The sequence below is a fragment of the Euleptes europaea genome, chromosome 11 (assembly GCF_029931775.1).
Source record: "Euleptes europaea isolate rEulEur1 chromosome 11, rEulEur1.hap1, whole genome shotgun sequence".
Taxonomy (NCBI): Eukaryota; Metazoa; Chordata; class Lepidosauria; order Squamata; family Sphaerodactylidae; genus Euleptes; species Euleptes europaea.
The window spans coordinates 46,762,861-46,781,164 of record NC_079322.1 but is presented as its reverse complement, the minus strand read 5'-3'; the positions used below and the strand labels follow the sequence as shown (position 1 = coordinate 46,781,164).

General features: G+C 39.9%; 1 protein-coding gene across 2 annotated transcripts in view; it reads right to left on the bottom strand.

Annotated features, from left to right (window-relative positions):
* Window positions 1–4,889: 4,889 nt before the first annotated feature.
* The window catches only part of DGKB (diacylglycerol kinase beta), a 283,351-nt gene continuing 269,936 nt past the window's right edge, over window positions 4,890–18,304 (bottom strand). For both annotated transcript variants that reach the window (XM_056856965.1, XM_056856966.1), the window contains 3 exons: window positions 12,728–12,848; window positions 10,448–10,508; window positions 4,890–5,365 (listed from right to left, as the gene is read on the bottom strand). In XM_056856965.1, the coding sequence (XP_056712943.1) occupies window positions 5,258–5,365; window positions 10,448–10,508; window positions 12,728–12,848 (290 nt within the window). In that variant the 3' untranslated portion in view covers window positions 4,890–5,257. The remainder of the gene's footprint in view (window positions 5,366–10,447; window positions 10,509–12,727; window positions 12,849–18,304) is intronic.

Sequence of the window (18,304 nt, the reverse complement as noted above, 5' to 3'; positions counted from 1 at the left end):
GAGTAGCTTCTGAATCATAGCAAGAAAACATGTGAAATGCCTCCATGCTGGAAGAGTCTTTAAAGCGGAAGAAGATTCACTCAAGGAAAAGAAAAAAGAAAACCCCCACAAAGTCTGAAGCATCAGGCTTGGGCATTTTTGAAAGAGTCAGAAAGAAATACCATGGATGGTGCTTCTTCTAGTTGTAAGGCTTTATGAACCTCTGATTGCCTCTCATTTTTATTTACTACCAGATGCATTGATTATTCAGCATCAAATGGGGTTGGGGTTTTGAAAAGAGAAGACACAATTGTTCGGTATAAACTAGGCCACCTTATTCCATTCAGGAGTTTCCCCACCAGTGCCGCCCCACTGCTCTATTATAAAGCACTGTTTGCTTCAGATATAGCTGGAAAACTGTAAATACCACCACCTGTTTCTGTCAGGTTTTCACTTGTTGCTTCACAGTAACAAGAGACTCCTTGAGGGTCTAAATAAGAAGAGTTCAGCAAAATTCCTAGTCCTCAATGGAGTATGTTTAATAGCACGTCCTTTATTTAGAGGTTCAGGCTTAATCTCTGAAAATATTCAGTCTAAACCTAAATTGCTGAATTGCTGCTCAACATCACCTTCATTCTTATTGGCCCTATCCAGTCTTCACATAACCCATTAACACCATATCAATATAAAAAGCCCCAGGCTAGCCTGATCTCAGAAGCTAAGCGGGGTCGGCCTGGTTAGTATTTGGATGGGGAACCTCCAAGGAATACCAGGGTCGTGAGATGGAAGAAGGCAATGGTAAACCACCTTTGAACATCTCTATGCCTAATCATAGAGATAGCAAAACTAGAGAGATATAGCAAAACACTAGAAAGAGACCTTATTGTGTTTACTTCTGGTCTAAAACAACTGGTTTCTCTCTAATTTCCAATGCAAACTGCAAAGGATTCTCACCATTTAGCTACCAGATACAGTGGTGCGCTTCTGTGCCCATAATAAATCCTGGGTAGTGGCTTATTCTAATGGAAATTCAGGTTCTGGGTCACATACATATATATACCCCGGGAAGAGTGGGGTAATAGTCAAAGGGGATTTTAAAAAGGTCTGACTACATGTTACCTACCAGTCTTCTATTATGTAGCATAAAAAAGCTCATTTGATAGCAAAATGTATTTCGCAGCTAGTCTCACTGTAGATCCAGGAAAACAGCAAATCCTCTCTCAGATTATGCTCATTCTTCCCTTCTGACAGAACACTTGGACAGCCAGATAGGTACCTGAGGGAATGGAATACTGATTTATCTAGTAGACCAAGTTGAATGGCCAAAGCTTTGTTCAAGCTCAGTCTGGGCTAAGGGCAAAACTTCAGTGGCACAACTGGCCACTCCATAGGCATCTTGAGGCAATTAGCAAATACCTTACTTGCCGTTCCTTCAATTGAGAGCAACTTATATCAAGCATACGATTAATGGATTTCTCCCAGATACATTTACCATAATGAACTCTTTTAAAAGATCATAAAATGTGCCCCAGAAGCTGAGAGGCTAACTGGTTTTTCATAAAACATCTGATGAATCAGCATGCTACCTCTAAATTAACCAGTTACAACACTTCCCCTTCTTGCCTCCTGCAGTCAGTATCCACACTTACACGACTGCATGGGTGATGATTCTCTGCATTAGGATATATGAATGAAGAAGCCATGTGGACTGGGCTTCCCTTGATAAACAGTCATTCACCACCTGTAAGAATGATGCAATGTTAATATATGAAGAATTTCCAGAAATGGTAAAGCCATGGAAAAATATTGGGGGGGGGGGCAAATTAAAATATATGTAATGCTTACTTTGCTTTTAAGGTGTCCCTCAGAATCATAGTAACCTTTGCAGAAAGGCCTGGCCAGCAGAGTCAGGACTACTCCTGTTTGCTATGCTCTGTTTTCCCTGCGCCCCTAGTGGCTGCAGTGCAGAACTGCATTAGAAGGAAAAAACAAGTAATGTATTCTGCGACTGCGGCATGGCGCTGGCTTCAGGGGCCATCCAGCTGACTTGGGAATTTTCTCCCCCTCAGTCACACCGTCAGTGGCCCTGCATTTCGACTGAGTGAAATGCTTTGTTAAACAAGTTTTTTTTTTATAAAACCTTTTATAGGAGGGTTTTTCCAGTGATCCTCAACATTTCCCAATTTTTCCATTGGAAAAACTGAAAAAGTCCTCAAACTTGTTCATGGTATACATTTCGAATGTGAACATCTTTGCCTTAAGAAGCATTTTATTCATTCTATCATATCATATTCATACCCTCTCATACAAGTTTCTTTTCAGTGTTCCTCAAATTTTTTCTATTTTTCCATGGGGAAACTGAAAAAAAGGCCTCAGCAACCACAAAAAAGGTTTTCCCGCCAATTTTTTCTGCCTTCCCCCAGGCCCTCGCATCTTTGAGGAAGAACCATCACACTGGCCTGGTCCATGTAGTTCTTTCTGGAACAAGAGACCAGAGCAGTGTGGGAAGCTGCCATGGGAAAGTGGTTTTTACATCAATGAAAGTACAGATTAATTGTACTTAACACACACACACACACACACGTTTATCTGTTTCAGAAACACTCCATTTGTGACATTATTATAGATGACTGATCAAGGTACAGGGACTGTATATCAGGTTTACAAAACTGCTAAATATAATATGTAGAAAACTGTATCATTATGTGAAAATATTTATTACCTGTAGCTATAACTTCATAAAATGAATGTACTCGCCATGTGATATATCAGCTAGATGTATTTGCCTCATAATCATTAATATCTAAAATAGCCATTGCATAAAACACAGATCTACATTTGTAAGTAGCTTACAGGGAAATGATCATTTTTATACTACTGCATATGTAATTGTTAACTTCACTGGACCCATAAACATTGAACTATATAGCCTTAGGTTTGTAGACTGACATCACGTTTTTCAGCTTAATGCTGAATATGCCAAGTTAATTGGCACTTCTCTGCAAACATTTACTGAACACTAAGAGCATATATCATATACATTATCTTTACCAGCAACATACTGTTTCTGTGTTCATCTTCAATTACATATAGAAGAAGCCTACCAAATCCTGTAGCATTACTCAGACCGTATCTAACATATTTACATTCATGCACAATACCGTGCATAACAGGAAGATTAAATGTTGTTCTTGTTTCATAAGGACAAATGATCAATAGGAATCGAGATTTGATAAATCATTAGTAAAGTATGACAGAATAGATTAAAAGGTGGGAGGATAATAATAAATCATGCATTTCGAGCAAGTTATTTTTCTGACGGTATGCTAGAAAGTAAACCATGCAAGGATGAAATGCAAGCCACTCCTTACTAAAAAAAACCCTTTAATGGTCTTCCCAAAAAAACATTTTACTAGAGGTGTATGTGTATAGATTTATAAGCAACGTTGAAATGGTTGGCTGATCTGACTTTAATCCTAAAACAGACCAGACAGTTGCACATAACCCAAACAAAGCAATCTGTGTTACCATTTCCGAACTGTTAGTACATTTTTCAAGGGACCAAGAAAGAGAAGTAAAGCCATTGAGCACAAAATCATCTCAGCAGAATTTTTTGGATTTTTTAAAACAGAAAGAAAGCAACATGGTCATATAATTTATATTTATAAATTAAATTGAATAGCAAAAAAGTATAATGATGGTAAGTGGGTAGTGCTGAGTCTTCCAGACTGAGTTTTTCCATTGTGCATGCAGAAATTTTGATGTACACTTGAGGATTAGGAATGAAATGCTCAGTTGTACTCCCCATTTGGTAGTGGAATATTCTGTAACATAGATATGAAGCTTCGACATGTACTAACATATACCATCACATCTGGTTTGATTGGGGAACCCTATAAAATTTTTGACTGTAGCTAGAATTTATAAATATGTGAAATAAAAGGATACTCATTGTAAGTAATTCCTCCTTGCTCTTATTTCTGAAAATTCATTTAGTAATTTTAGTAAATTCTGATTTAGAATGCTTTATTACTTATCCATTTATTTCTCCGAAGCTCCATTTTGCTAAATTGTTGATGAAAAACATAGTTTGTTTGGCCACAAATCTTGGTTACCATTTGCACACTTACTGCATTATAAATTTTAAAAGTTTTACTGTTCAGTACATTGTAGGAAATAAAACATCACTGGGTTGGATCCAACCAACTTTCTAATGGTGAAAAGAGAGGACATAGTTCCCTTTGACCACCAAAAAAGCTATGTTGAAGATCACGAGGCCTGCATGGACAAAAACCATGTGGGTCAGGGGCTGTAATAAGGTGGGGAATTGGGTGAGTTTGAGTGAAAATGTTGGCTGGATCCAAATCCCTATTGCCTCGTTTTCACACTTTCCTTGTTTTAAATGTACATTTAAAGATTTTAACCATAAACCTAAAATGTAAGTGTGGCGAATAGACGTTTGGCAACAAGTGTAACTTTCTTAGAAGCACAGAGTTGGCCAAGGCTCCCTGATAAAGGCAGACTCGTTGGCAAACTGGGTTTCTCATTGCGTAACGTGAAATAATGCCCTGCTTTATAAATGGCGTTATCCATGTTTCTTTTACATTAATGCTACTGGGCTACATTCATGTGGTTACAAGTTACACAGCTCATGCTTGTGTGCAGTGAGGCTTATTTCCTTTTACGTATGCCTTCTATTTGAACTCTAAGAGAACAAAGTAAAAGAAATCTTTCACATTTCAGGGCTTAAAATGGTAAATCAGATCTACACAGATAAGAAGATCGTTAGCTGTAAGAGAGGCATTCTGGATACCACTAGGACGGAGTGTTAGTTATTCATCGGCATTAAGCAGAAAAGGAATCAAACCAAAGCTGTGTAAGCCTTGTGGTGCTTTCTTTAGAACAGGCTGGAGTAGAAAGACTGATCTGAAGTAAGCAGACTGAGGACAATGTCCCATGAAAATCACAATTCCAATGGTGTTGAATTTTTCCATTCCACAACATATTTATCCTATAAATTAGTAATGGTAATGCATGCAACAAAAATATGCTTTATCACTTTATGTAAACATTAGCTTTCTTCATGCAAAATGCCTACAAAACTGTGGCAATAAATTATTCTAATAGCATCATTTTACATTAGCTCAGTCACAGAAACTGTTATTCCAGATTCCATGATTATGCAGTAAGAGAACATTTTAAAACCCTTGAAAAATTTTCAGTATACACATTCCAAATACTTGCTAATTTGATTTTGTATGCATTTAACTACAGAAGCTTATTCTTTGCTGTGGTTCCTTGTTTTTTTAATGATGGAAGAGAATAGGCCAGTTTTTGGAGGTGGTCCTATCAGCATAGGAACTTGATTCTTGTGGGTAATTTTTATCTGTTAAGAGAGAAAAGAAGGAAAGTTATTTTTGAGGTGCCTACAGTATGGATCGTAGTTTATAAACTTTTAAATAATTTTTAAAAGGAGGGCATCAAACTATGCTTTGTTAAGTTCATTATTTAAAACATTAACGTATAAAAAAATAGTTCACTTACCATACTTATCCAAAAGGATGATAATACTGAGTGTAAGAATCCCCCTGTCCCCGAAAAGTTAGTCACTAACGTTTTTGTTTTTTTAAATTACGGTACATACTTGCGACTTTTTGTGGACGGCACACTTGGAAGAAAACATTACTCATCCTTTTGGGGTAAGTACAGTAGATACAGCCTTAATGCTATATTTTAATAAAATGGAAGTTCTTGTAATAAGTAATGTTGTGTAAGCATCAACAAAACTTGATTTGGCCCTATATTTATGATCTTCATAGTTATAAATCAAGGACATTTTGATACTTCTGTTATCTACAGATTCAAAGAAACCAACCAAACAGTATTAGGAAATGTATGCCATCAACTGTAAATGGCACAGAAGACCGAGTATGCCTGCTGCTGTTCATGGCTTCCCAGAACAATGTTGTTCCATAGTAGGGCAATGCCTGCACTCCCATATGTGTTCCCCCATTGCTGGATGTGAATTTTTTTCTCCCCATATAGCCTGTTGAATCAATCCTGTCCCCTAGACAGCACAGTGGGGATTAGAAACTGTTTCTACATGTGGCTTACTGTCAGTGGATCAGCGGGATAATGAACTTTGTAACATATTGAGTATTAAATCAGACACTTTTATTATAGTAACATGCCTTATTTATATTTCTCCTAATCGCATTGCTCATTGCTGTTAACATGAACTTCAATGCTTAATTTCAAAATAACCATTAAGAACGCAAGTCAAAAGCCAGCGTATTAAAAAGGTCAAGAATGACGAAGTGGCATTCTAATTTGTTAATTAATTGATAGTAGAATCAAATCAAATATTGAAAGACCTGTTTAAAACACTATGAAAGACTTCTTTATAGCTACCCATTTTGATTTCTTTGATATAAAACTAGAAATCACCTTAAATGAGACAACCTTAACGTAGATTATGCCTCCAATTTTCTCTAATTCAAGTCTAAATTAGAGAAGACGTTTTATGAATGTATGCTATGCTCAAAGCTAATTGAAAGCAATTATCAAAGTGGCATTTTGTCTGTGACTTTAAGATACATTGTAAGATAATAAATGATTCTCATTATGTAATAAAAAGGTCACATCTTGCCTTTGGGCTAGTGACGCTAACAGTTTTTCAAAAGCTATCTGAGACATTTTCTTTACTGAACTACGACTAATACAAGAACCATCACTTATTAAATATCAGTTGTCATCTGCATAGTATCCACATCACAAATGAGTATTCCCTTCAAAAAGAAACACCGCCTCATTAAAAACGGCAAAAATATATCTCTTAAAGTGCATACCTGGCATTTTAAAACTAAAATGAATATCCTTCACTTGTCATTCACTAATAGTAATGAAACAAAAAAAAAGTACACCAAGTGGAAAGGCTCATTAAAATAGAGAATAGGCTGCTTCTTGGGGTGGAAATTTACTTTACAATCAAAGATGATAGAAATATAAAAACCTCAACAGGATAAGTGGGTTTCATTTAACTCTTCTGGAATCTCAGCTTATTCTTCAGTGGGGCAACACCATATGCGTGAATAGTCTGTTAGGATGTCTGTGGTATCATCTAAAGTTGGACTTTAGGGTACTATAATTAATATCAAATTCTGTTTATAAGTCCCACAAATTTCATTAAGGTTCATACTCTGGATGCAAAAGATCGGTAACAACACGTTTCTTCGTGAGACACCTAGCAATGGACTACAAACTTAATATTACTAGGAGTGGTCTATTCCATCCCATCTTTTAAAAAAATATTCTGATTTTAAATTCATTTTTCAAACAGAAAAATCCCATCTAACTAGCTACTTTTGACTGGATTTTATTTTCATCTGTATTCTGTAATGTAATTTAATAAATCTCTGTCTAGGAACGCTTGGCCCCCTTGGCCTAGTAATATTAAGCCCACTTCTTCAGTTTGTCTGTCTGTGTGAGTGCGTCTGTGCCAAATGGATATAACATCTCATGTATCTGATGAAGTGGCCTCTCAAAGCTTATGCCCCAATATATACACTTTTAATCTTTCAGGTGCCACCAGGTACAAAGAAACTATGATTAAAGCAATGGATCTGCATTCATCTTCCATTGGATCAGCTCTGCAGTCTTTAATGTAGTGGCCATAACTACAGTATGTCAAATCAGACATCAAATCAAATAATAAATGATGGCTTAAAAGCCCACTTCAAACCACCGTTTCTGCTTCTGGTTTGGTGGCTAATTGAAATACCATAGTTTGTCAATGAGATATCACATTAAGGCAGAAAAATTTCAAACATCTTCTAGATAGTTATGTGATCCCCAAATGTAAGAGTGGGACCTTCATAGGGCAAAGAGGCATAATTATAGGGTCTTAGCGTCAATGACAGAGTTGGGTGTAGACCAAGACTTTGGAGAATTCACAATAAGTCTTAAATGGCATTAGCATCTCTCTTTTATCTTGTGTTCTATGGCCATGTCCTATGATTCAACCCAACAATATTAAATATAGATTTATGTGATAGTTTCTGAGCATGATCATTGCACAAGTTGAAATTAAATCTAATTAGTTTGGCATTAATTAAGTTCTTATAATGTACTCTAGTATCAGTCCTAAGTAGTGTGATCCGTTTCCCTTTCACACAGGTAGGTTGGAAAAAACATGGTGGTGTCATCATAATTTTTAAACATACTGAGAAAATGACAGAGCTGCAAAATTGAAATAAATGATTAATGGCATTTTACATGTTTTGTACTAATAAGTATTGCTGAGCCTTTAAATTAATAGAGCTGTCAAGCTCAGGGTTGTTACAGGATCCAGCACAGAACCAAGATGGAAATTATATATTCCACAGACACCTAAGATGACACTTTGGAATATTTTAAATTTTAATTAGTAGGTGCAATTGTTTCTCCCCTTCCCCCACACTTAAACTACTACAAATTAATTGGCAATTAGTCACAACTAATTCTTTTCTTAAACTGGAAAGATAGGTGTATTACATCTCGGCGTAGTTGTCTAAGGTGCAGAAAGCACACATGCAGTAAATTGCATTGTCAGTTAAACAAAACAAAGCTCTGTTGTGAAATTAAGAAACATTATGCATAGGTAAACAAAAATAATTTATGCACAATGTTGTGGGGAACACAGAAATAATGGCCAACTTCACAGCAGCGTGGCAGGTCTCATATATGCAAATTAGATTAAATTTTTAAAAAATTAAGATAGATATGAGTTTGCATATTAATTATTTAACCATTGTTCTACTGTAAGCCATTCTGCCTAGGAATGAACCCTAGCCCTACCCCACTAAGCACACTGCCATATCGCTTTGATTGGGAAAGCCGAATATGGTATTTCAGCAATGTTACCTATGGGTTCAGCTGTGAGTTTTGGGCTGGGAATTCAGCACTTAAGTACACAGGGTCCTGATTTGGGCCAGGACTACAGGGCATGGGAAGCACAGGCTTCTGCCTTCCTCTGTACCATTTTCCTGAGTTGAAATGGGCTGTGGGGGATGCTATTTTTCCTCTGAGTTATACATTGTTGCAAGAAAATCAGTTGGATTCAAGCGCTCCTTCTCATATTATAGCCCTGAGGAATGCTCAAAGCACCCACACATGTAACTGTTTTCCTGGTTAATTTACTAGATTCTACATACATATATTTTTATATGCAGAGAGTTACTGCTTCTATTTAAGTATGTGATGAACTTCCTTTAGAGTGTCTCAGAAGTTCAGGATAAGAAAAATGTGTTTAGGACTTACGAGGGGGGAGGGCTACTTTATGAATTATTTTTGAGATGAACATCTCACATGTTTCAAAAGTCCACCTTATAATGTAAAGTGTAAATGCGATGAACACATATTAGCAAACAGATGCATTGGGCAGATTCATTCATTGGGGATTGGCTAAATTGGGGATTGGCTAAATTTACCTGTTGAGGGTACACTTGGTGGCAAACACAGGGCAGCCCAGTGTAATGTGTGAAAGGGATCTAATAATAAGGGCACTTTCACACATGCTGAATAATGCACTTTCAATCCACTTTAATTATCATTTGCAAGTGGATTTTGCCATTTCATACAGCAAAATCCATCTGCAAAGTGCATTGAAAGTGGATTATTCCGCATGTGTGAAAGCACCCTAAGAGACCCAAAATACTTTCCCCTGGTTCTTCTCAAATGAGGACAAGTGAGAGGGCGACAGGGAGAACTCCTCCCACTCACCTCTGTATCCTGATTAAATTACTTTGATTAATCTGTCAGTGCTTGCTACAGTCTTTCTAATGGGCCAGAAATATCCAAATGATTCAAGTACATTATGTTTAGAAAGGATAACAGAGAAAACATGCATCTAGAGCTCATACAAAATAAGTCATGCCTACAGCTGTATGTTACACTGCACGGTGAGATTATATATAAATGTGGTCATAAGAAGTACGAATTATAGCGAAGTTCTTTAATCACAGAACCAGCATTGAAACCACACAAGTTTGAGGAGATAGTGTGATATTCCACTTCATGCAGTACAACAACTTTGTTTCTAACAAACATAATTCACAGTGGGTAGCCGTGTTAGTCTGTTTGCAGTAGTCAAAAAGGGCAAGAGTCCAGTAGCACCTTAAAGACTAACAAAAATATTTTCTGGTAGGGTATGAGCTTTCGTGAGCCACAGCTCACTTCTTCAGATACAGCTAGAATGTGAATCCATCAGTCTTTAAGTAGAAGAACAGTATGTAAATGTCAATAGCAGGCTTGATTGGATTAGGTGTGATATGCAGAAGAGTCTGTGATGTCCAGGGGAGAGATGGGTGTGGAGAAATCAGCATTGGTAATGGGCCATGAATGCAAGGTCTTTATTCAGCCCAGGTAAATGCATTGACTTTAGTTTGAATATCAACTGTAATTCAGCAGTTTCTCTAACAAACATACTTACTGTACAAGGTGTCTGCATCCATGGCTCCCCATCAATCTGCATAGGCAAAGATTTGCTGGTCCTAGGACAAAATAGGTAAATAATAACACTATCTGGAAAAAATAAAGCGTGCATTCCGAACAGACAGAATCTCATCCTCCCCCGAGACACCTTAATTCCCATGTGTATCTTCTAGACACCTTCTACTACAGACATTTAGAAATGCATCTTAACACCCTATAACAGTGATGGCGAACCTTTTAGAGACCGAGTGCCCAAACTGCAACCAAAAACCCACTTATTTATCGTCGAGTGCCAATGCAGCAATTTAACCTGAATACCACCCCCAGAGGGGGCCCAGAGGGAGAGGCTAGGGTTGCCAAGTTCCTCTTTGCCATGAGTGGGAGGTTTTTGCGCCTGAGGAGGGCGGGGTTTGGGGAAGGACTTCAGTGCCATAGAGTCCAATTGCCAAAGTGGCAATTTTTTCCAGGGGAACTGATCTCTATTGGTTGGAGATCACTTGTAATAGGACAGTGATGGCGAACCTTTTAGAGACCGAGTGCCCAAACTGCAACCAAAAACCCACTTATTTATCGTTGAGTGCCAATGCAGCAATTTAACCTGAATACCACCCCCAGAGGGGGCCCAGAGGGAGAGGCTAGGGTTGCCAAGTTCCTCTTTGCCATGAGTGGGAGGTTTTTGCGCCTGAGGAGGGCGGGGTTTGGGGAAGGACTTCAGTGCCATAGAGTCCAATTGCCAAAGTGGCAATTTTTTCCAGGGGAACTGATCTCTATTGGTTGGAGATCACTTGTAATAGGAGGAGATCTCCAGCTAGTACCTGGAGATTGGCAACTAGTTCCTTAGTGTTTTCTCTCTACATATCAAGACAAATGGAAAGGTGTTTGGAGGATGGCTTGTGGGCACTTCAAAGGTGGAATAGGACTGCACGCCCCTCCGCCCGCACAGACCCAGAGGGCGCCGGAGAAGCCGCTGGAGGGAAAGAAGGAAGGAAGGAAAGAAGGGAAGGGAGAAGGAAAGGGAAGGGAGGGAGGGAGAGAAAGAAAGAAAAAGAGAGAGAAAGGGAGAAGGAAATGGAGCAAGGGAGAGAAAGAAAAGTAGGGAAAGAAAAGGACAGAGGGAGACAGAAAAAGAAAGAGGCCATTTATGCATGGGAGGTTTTGCCTTGGATTTGCCACTCGGTGGGGCGTGGCGGCGGCGGCAGGCTAGTGAGAGGCGAGCAGGGTAGGGCAGAGGACGCCTCCTTCGCACCCACCGGCCAGCCACGCCCCTCCACCCGCACAGGCCCAGAGGGCGCCGGAGAAGCCGCCGGCCATGCTGAGTGTGGGCGCTCGGCTTCTGTTCCCCGCTCTCCCATCCACCTGGCCGGCCACGCACGCTCCAGTGGCGGCAATGGCGGCAGCTTCTGTGGGAGAGTCCGGGGGCCACCGCCAATGATGTCGGAGGTTCCCCACCCCTGGGCTACAGCCTCCCCCATCCGGGGCAGGGCAGAGCCGGAAAGGCCAGCGGCTTGGAGGAACCGCGCGTGCCGGCAGAGAGGGCTACGAGTGCCGGAAGTGGCACCCGTGCCATAGGTTCGCCAACACGGCCCTATAATATATAGTATGTATGACTGAAATCCAAAACTGGTCCCCCTCTAATTAAAAACGTTTGTAAACAGAAGGTGTACTGACAAACCAGTTTCAGCTCTTTTTTGATATGGTGAAGTCAACATTAGCCAACTAGCCATATGGTGAACTGGTCATCCAAATATTTCAACAGAACTTCATACTGTGTGAACCAGCATGTCCTTGAAAACATTCCAAAGTGGGTTGAGAAATGACACGCTGACTCATAATTTGCAGACATGCATCAAAATAATCATGGGATCTGTTTACTACATGGTGAAAACAACATGGGCGGACTTTATCATCTCCATAGTCAACCACTATGGTTGTATGGATAGGCCTGGGTGTGATGATAAGACTCAGGACATACAACTAGAGTAATTAGACCAATAGTAATGTTACATATTTATTTATTTGAGTTCATTTAAATGCCAGCATTCTGTCTCACACCTGAAGAGCATTATTCAGTGTTACTAACAACAGCAAAAACATACAACATCTTATGCCCATATACTCACCCTAAACATGTGTACCAAATTTCATCCCTGTACGTCCACATTTTATGGGAGTACCACAATACAGATAAACACAGTTACAAATGGAATATCAAAGGCCTTGCTTAATTTGGCCATGAAATGCATGGCTCCACAACAGCAGTGTGCAATAAGGTCCCCACCTGATGACAACAGATGCACACTGAGCAAGACGTCTCCCAGCACTTTTCAGTCCTGTGTATATTTGACCCATCTCCATGGCTCCCTCCAAACCAACCACCTCCACCAGTTGATCACTCAGATCTGAAATATAAACATAATTGTTATGCTGGAATTAGAAGTGATGGAATATGCATGGCTGTCAACAATCAGCAGCTCCTTGTATTATTCTCCTCTTCTTCCCGATAATGTCTAGTAGCATAAATCATATCAAGGTAAAAAGTTGACACAACTTGTGGTCCAAAGTAAACCAAAGTAAAGTTTCAAAGAACCATCTTTATCAGTTTGGTGCAATCCACAAACATCCTCAGTTAATGGCTCCCAGTGTATCCTACTGCCTGCAAATCTCCAGCATGCCAGAATCCGGGTACCACCAACCCTCAGACTGCACAGCAGCATGCAAAAACTCTTTGACAGGTGGAGGCAGCTACAAGCCCATAATGCTCCAACTGGCAGGGCTGTTTGTTGCATGGCTGCTGAGATATGCAGAGTCTCAGCTCTCAAGTATGCCTACTGGTGCTGGAGACACTTATGCCAGTGTGGTAATTGTGACCTTTATACAACCACAGCAAAGATAATGTTGGTATTTTCCATGTGTAGGGGGGTGGGAAGCAATAAGAGAACACAATCTTTTTGCCAATGGTATATCAGCTTGTAAAAAATGTGGAGTTTAATAACTTGGACTCATTACAATCCTTGCAAAAATTTTACACCATAAGATCCCACTAATTGCATGTTGCGAGAATTATTCTTCATCACATGTATTATTGGGGGTTACCGCACTTTGTATTCCCTGCGATGTATTAAGAGTTTGAAAATGTTATAAAAAACATCGCTTTAAAAGGGTTTTTGGATACCACGGCTTATAAATGGCTGGAAGACGTCTTCACAGCTAAAGGGACCAAACAAAGTGCGAACAGTATTTTTTACAACATTTTCAAACTCTTAATACATCGCTGGGAATACAAGTGCGGTAACCCCCAGTGTATCACACAGTGTTGTAGCATGGAACTTTACATCATGTAATTTGAAAAAGGAAACATGGAGTAATGGAATTTTTGTTTCAAATCACTAAAATAAGTATTGTTTTCTTTGACCATAACAAAGGAACCAGAAGATACATGCTCAGATTCTTTGAAGTAGGTACAAAGAGGTAATTCACAGTACATTTCAGTTATCAGCACACAATGCTAGTTTGAGAAGCTGCCAGCGATCAGTGAAACAGACAAAGAGATGATACATCTGATGAAGCAGGCCCTTGTCATGCTATAGTACATCACTTTCCTTACACAGAGAACTGTTGGTTTACCATGGAATGTGCTGCAGTCTTTCCCTCTTGTGCCAGCCTCATACTGTACATGCTGAAATGCACTGGCCATTCCTAGTAAGCAAAACCCCTTCTGTCCTGACCTAGATGGCCCAGCCTAGCCCGACCTCATTAGATCTTGGCAGCTAAGAAGGGTTGACCTTCTGCTCTTCATATGTGGCAAGGGAGGGGATGTGCTCTTACAAATGTGGTAACTCAGAAGTACGTTCCATTAAGGTTAATAGGATTTACTCCCAATGAAGTACAGCTGTAACCCTGCAGTGCCACCCTAAGCATCTTAACACTGCAGTAATTCACAATGAGTTAAATGGGGCTTTCTCCCTAGGAATTTTGCTTAGAACAGTAATCAGATTCTGTGCTTGTTGATTCAAAAGCATAGTCTGCTGTGATCAGTGGAGCTTATGCCCAGGTTACTCTGTCCTTACACCAGGAACCACCTTTCAGAGAGCCTGAGCACTGCCAGCTTTCTCACTTCCTTCCACCTCCTCCTTCAAACCCACTAAGCATGTGTAACTAGAACAAGTGTATATTCTTCCCCTTTCTGTCCCCTTCACCTTTACAGTGCATTCTTAAGGAGAGTTACTCCAGTCTAAGCCCATTCATTTCAATGGACTGGAGTAACTCTTTAGGAGGGCATTTTTATAAAGAATATCCTTTTACGGTAATAAGTTTTTATAAATCTGTGGATTTTTAAGGGAGGTTTTTATTAGATGTATTTTTGCTTTTTTAACTGTTTTTATTGTATTGTTGGCTATTTATCTTTGTAACCTACCTTGAATCTCTGCAAGAAATGAACTAGCTAAATAAATGCATTCCATCTGACAGGGGCAATGATGGGGGTTCTATATCATAGAGGTGTCATAAGCCCCTGCTTGAAACAAGAGACATACACAGCTACCTTTCTTGAATCGGAAGAGTACTACTGAGCCTGTAGAAAAAAAGAAAGACAACCAAACATACTTATTTTATTACTCAAATTTTGATTTAAATTTGCTGCCAAGAACAGATGGGAAAGGAACAGAGACATTTTATTTCTGTTCTGGATTATGCTTAAATGCCCCTTCCTTCACACTGGTTGTTAGCATCCCTTTCCCTAGAAAATATTATACTAAGTATGATAGAAAGAAGCCCTTCTTGTCATCTATAAATAATAAGCACCTTGCATTATGTATAGATAAGATTAGCATAGGGTTTGAGAAAGTGGACTGGTATTTGCATATCTAGAGCAGCTCAGTCTTTAATGTAAGTGAAAAACCTGCACTAGTTTTCCAGCTCTGTTCAGTGATAGTATTTGTCTTCACTGAGAAATGAGACCGATTCATTGTGTGGCTGATGAAAGAAATTAGTTGAATCAATCACCTTATAATTTCTTCAGAACAACCACAATTCCATCCCAATGAAGCTCATTAAACTATATATAGTGATTGAAGTAATGGCAGATCTTCAAGTACCCTAAGTGTAAAGGAAATATGCACCCTGGTCTAGAAATGGCTTTCTGTGCTTGTAGAAGCAAGGCTCTGTGTGCAGATTGGCATGGATTGAGACTGCCTGCACATGGCCACACAGATGTCACTTTTCATAACATCGATCACCTGTTTGCAAAGGGTGGAGGGTGTAGTAAAATGGGCCCCATAGGAATCTTTACCACTGGAAATGAAGCATTTAGGCAGCTGGCCCTTTAAGGATTTCACCAGCTTTAAACCAAACATTCTGTTGTACCATAGTTTTGGGCACCACAATTTTAAAAAGATGTAGACAAGCTGGAACATGTCCAGAGGAGGGCAACAAAGATGGTGAGGGGTCTGGAGACCAAGTCCTATGAGGAAAGGTTGAAGGAGCTGAGTATGTTTAGCCTGAAGAGAAGACTGAGAGGGGATATGATAACCATGTTCAAGTATTGTCGAAGGCTTTCACGGTCAGAGTTCATTGGTTCTTGTAGGTTATCCGGGCTGTGTGACCGTGGTCTTGGTATTTTCTTTCCTGACGTTTCGCCAGCAGCTGTGGCAGGCATCTTCAGAGGAGTAACACTGAAGGACACTGTCCTTTACCGTAACTCCTCTGAAGATGCCTGCCACAGCTGCTGGCGAAAGGTCAGGAAAGAAAATACCAAGACCACGGTCACACAGCCGGGATAACCTACATGTTCAAGTACTTGAGGGGCTGTCATATTGAGGATGGTGCTGAGTTGTTTTCTGTTGCCCAAGAAGGTCGGACCAGAACCAACGGGTTGAAATTTAATCAAAAGAGTTTCCGTCTAGACATTAGGAAGAATTTTCCAACAGTTAGAGCGGTTCCTCAGAGGAACAGGCTTCCTCGGGAGGTGGTAAGCTCTCCTTCCCTGGAGATTTTTAAGAAGAGGTTAGATGGCCATCTGTCAGCAATGCTGATTCTGTGACCTTAGGCAGATGATGAGAGGGAGGGAATCTTGGCCATCACTAGGTGTGGGGGGGAGGTGGTTGTGAATTTCCTGCATTGTGCAGGGGGTTGGACTTGATGACCCTGGTGGTCCCTTCCAACTCTATGATTCTATGAATAGAATATACTGCCACTGGCAGGCCAGTCAAGGTATTACAGTCTGGCAGACATTCTCTTGTCCAAATCCAAACCACCAAGTCTCTCTCCTAACCACCACAGAGAAAGAAGAAAACTTTAGAACTCTCTCTTGTTAAAGAGATTCTCAACTATACAGGCTCTACCTGGTTCCCTCTTGTACATTGGCAAGTATGAATCACACTTTGGTTTAGTATGTGGTTTGAAAGACCAAATAACTCCAATTTCAGGAAACAAAACGTTTATCTTTACTTTTATAAGCAATCATTGGCTACACCAAGGAAAACAGCTGAACAGCATTTGAGCACAGGAAAATCAATATAGATAAAAAGCAGTCCTCTTTTCCTGGATCTAAAACCTATCCCTAAGATGTTAAAGAGATAAGCAGATATAGGTTCATCATTCCAGGTGGGTTATTCAAGCTCTACTCATACCCCTTTTACCTTCTTCTTCCAACTTGCCGGCCATCTCTTTTTAGAACACGTGCCTGTGTGTTTCCTTCTGAATCTGAAACAGAACCACTCCAAAGGAACGTCTGTTCCCCTTCTTAAAAAAAAGAGCTTATGCTTCCCAAAAGCTCACTAACTTCCTCCTAAAAGAAACTGCTGTGGTAGAGAAGGGAAATCAAAGCTAGAAAATCGCTTATGTGCTTTCTGACTATGACCTCTCCAGGGCCTTTTTAGTCTTCCTTGGCTACATCCATAACCATAAGAATAGCTATTTGGCCAGATTATGAGGCTTGGAATTTAGAAAGGGGGAAAAGACCAGCTGTTCTTTAGACCAGACCACCTGTAAGAGAGGTTTGAGTCAAACTCTTGAGCATTCTCAGAATATGAAGCCAACACTCACAAAGCAAGAGGAACGTTCTTACACAGATACCTTGGGTGAGATGTCATACCACTACAGAGGACAATGACAGAAGCAAATGCTTTGCTTGTACTTACTGGCAGGTAGGCAAGGCTATCGAGACTAAGGCTAAAGTGTTGTAAAGATGCACACATACTAAACCAGATGAGATGTGAGAAGTCCTTGATGAGAAAGGATCATATCATCTAATTACATATGAAAGAATTGTTGATTCAAGATCTGAGATAACTTGGCATCTATAAATTCATGTAAAAATACTAAGTAGCCGTAGTTTCTAATATAAACTTTTCACCCTGTCCCTGACATTCTAAAGCCTGCTCTAGAGAAAATACAGGAATCCCCTCCCATTCTTGTATAAACAAACTCATATGGGGCCTATTAAAAAAAATCAGAAGGCACAGGTCAGGAGTGACCTATCCCACATTTTACTATGAAGCATATTTTCTCCTAGCCAGACTCTTATATGATGTCTGTCAGGATGGCAGAAGAAACCAAGGGCTGCTGTGTAATATGGGGGCCCACTCACCCATACCTCCCATCCATCAATCAATTATGGTTCCCAGATAGGGTTGCCAACCTCCAGGTTGTGGTTGGAAATCTCCCGCTATTACATCTGATCTCCTGATGATAGCTATCAGTCCTCCTGGAGAAAATGGCCACTTTGGAAGGTAGACTCTATGACATTATACCCCATAGAAGTTGATTCCCTCTGCAAACCCCAACCTCTTCAGGCTCCATCCCCCAAATATCCAGGTATTTCCCAACCCGGAGCTGGCAACCCTATTCCCATAAAAGG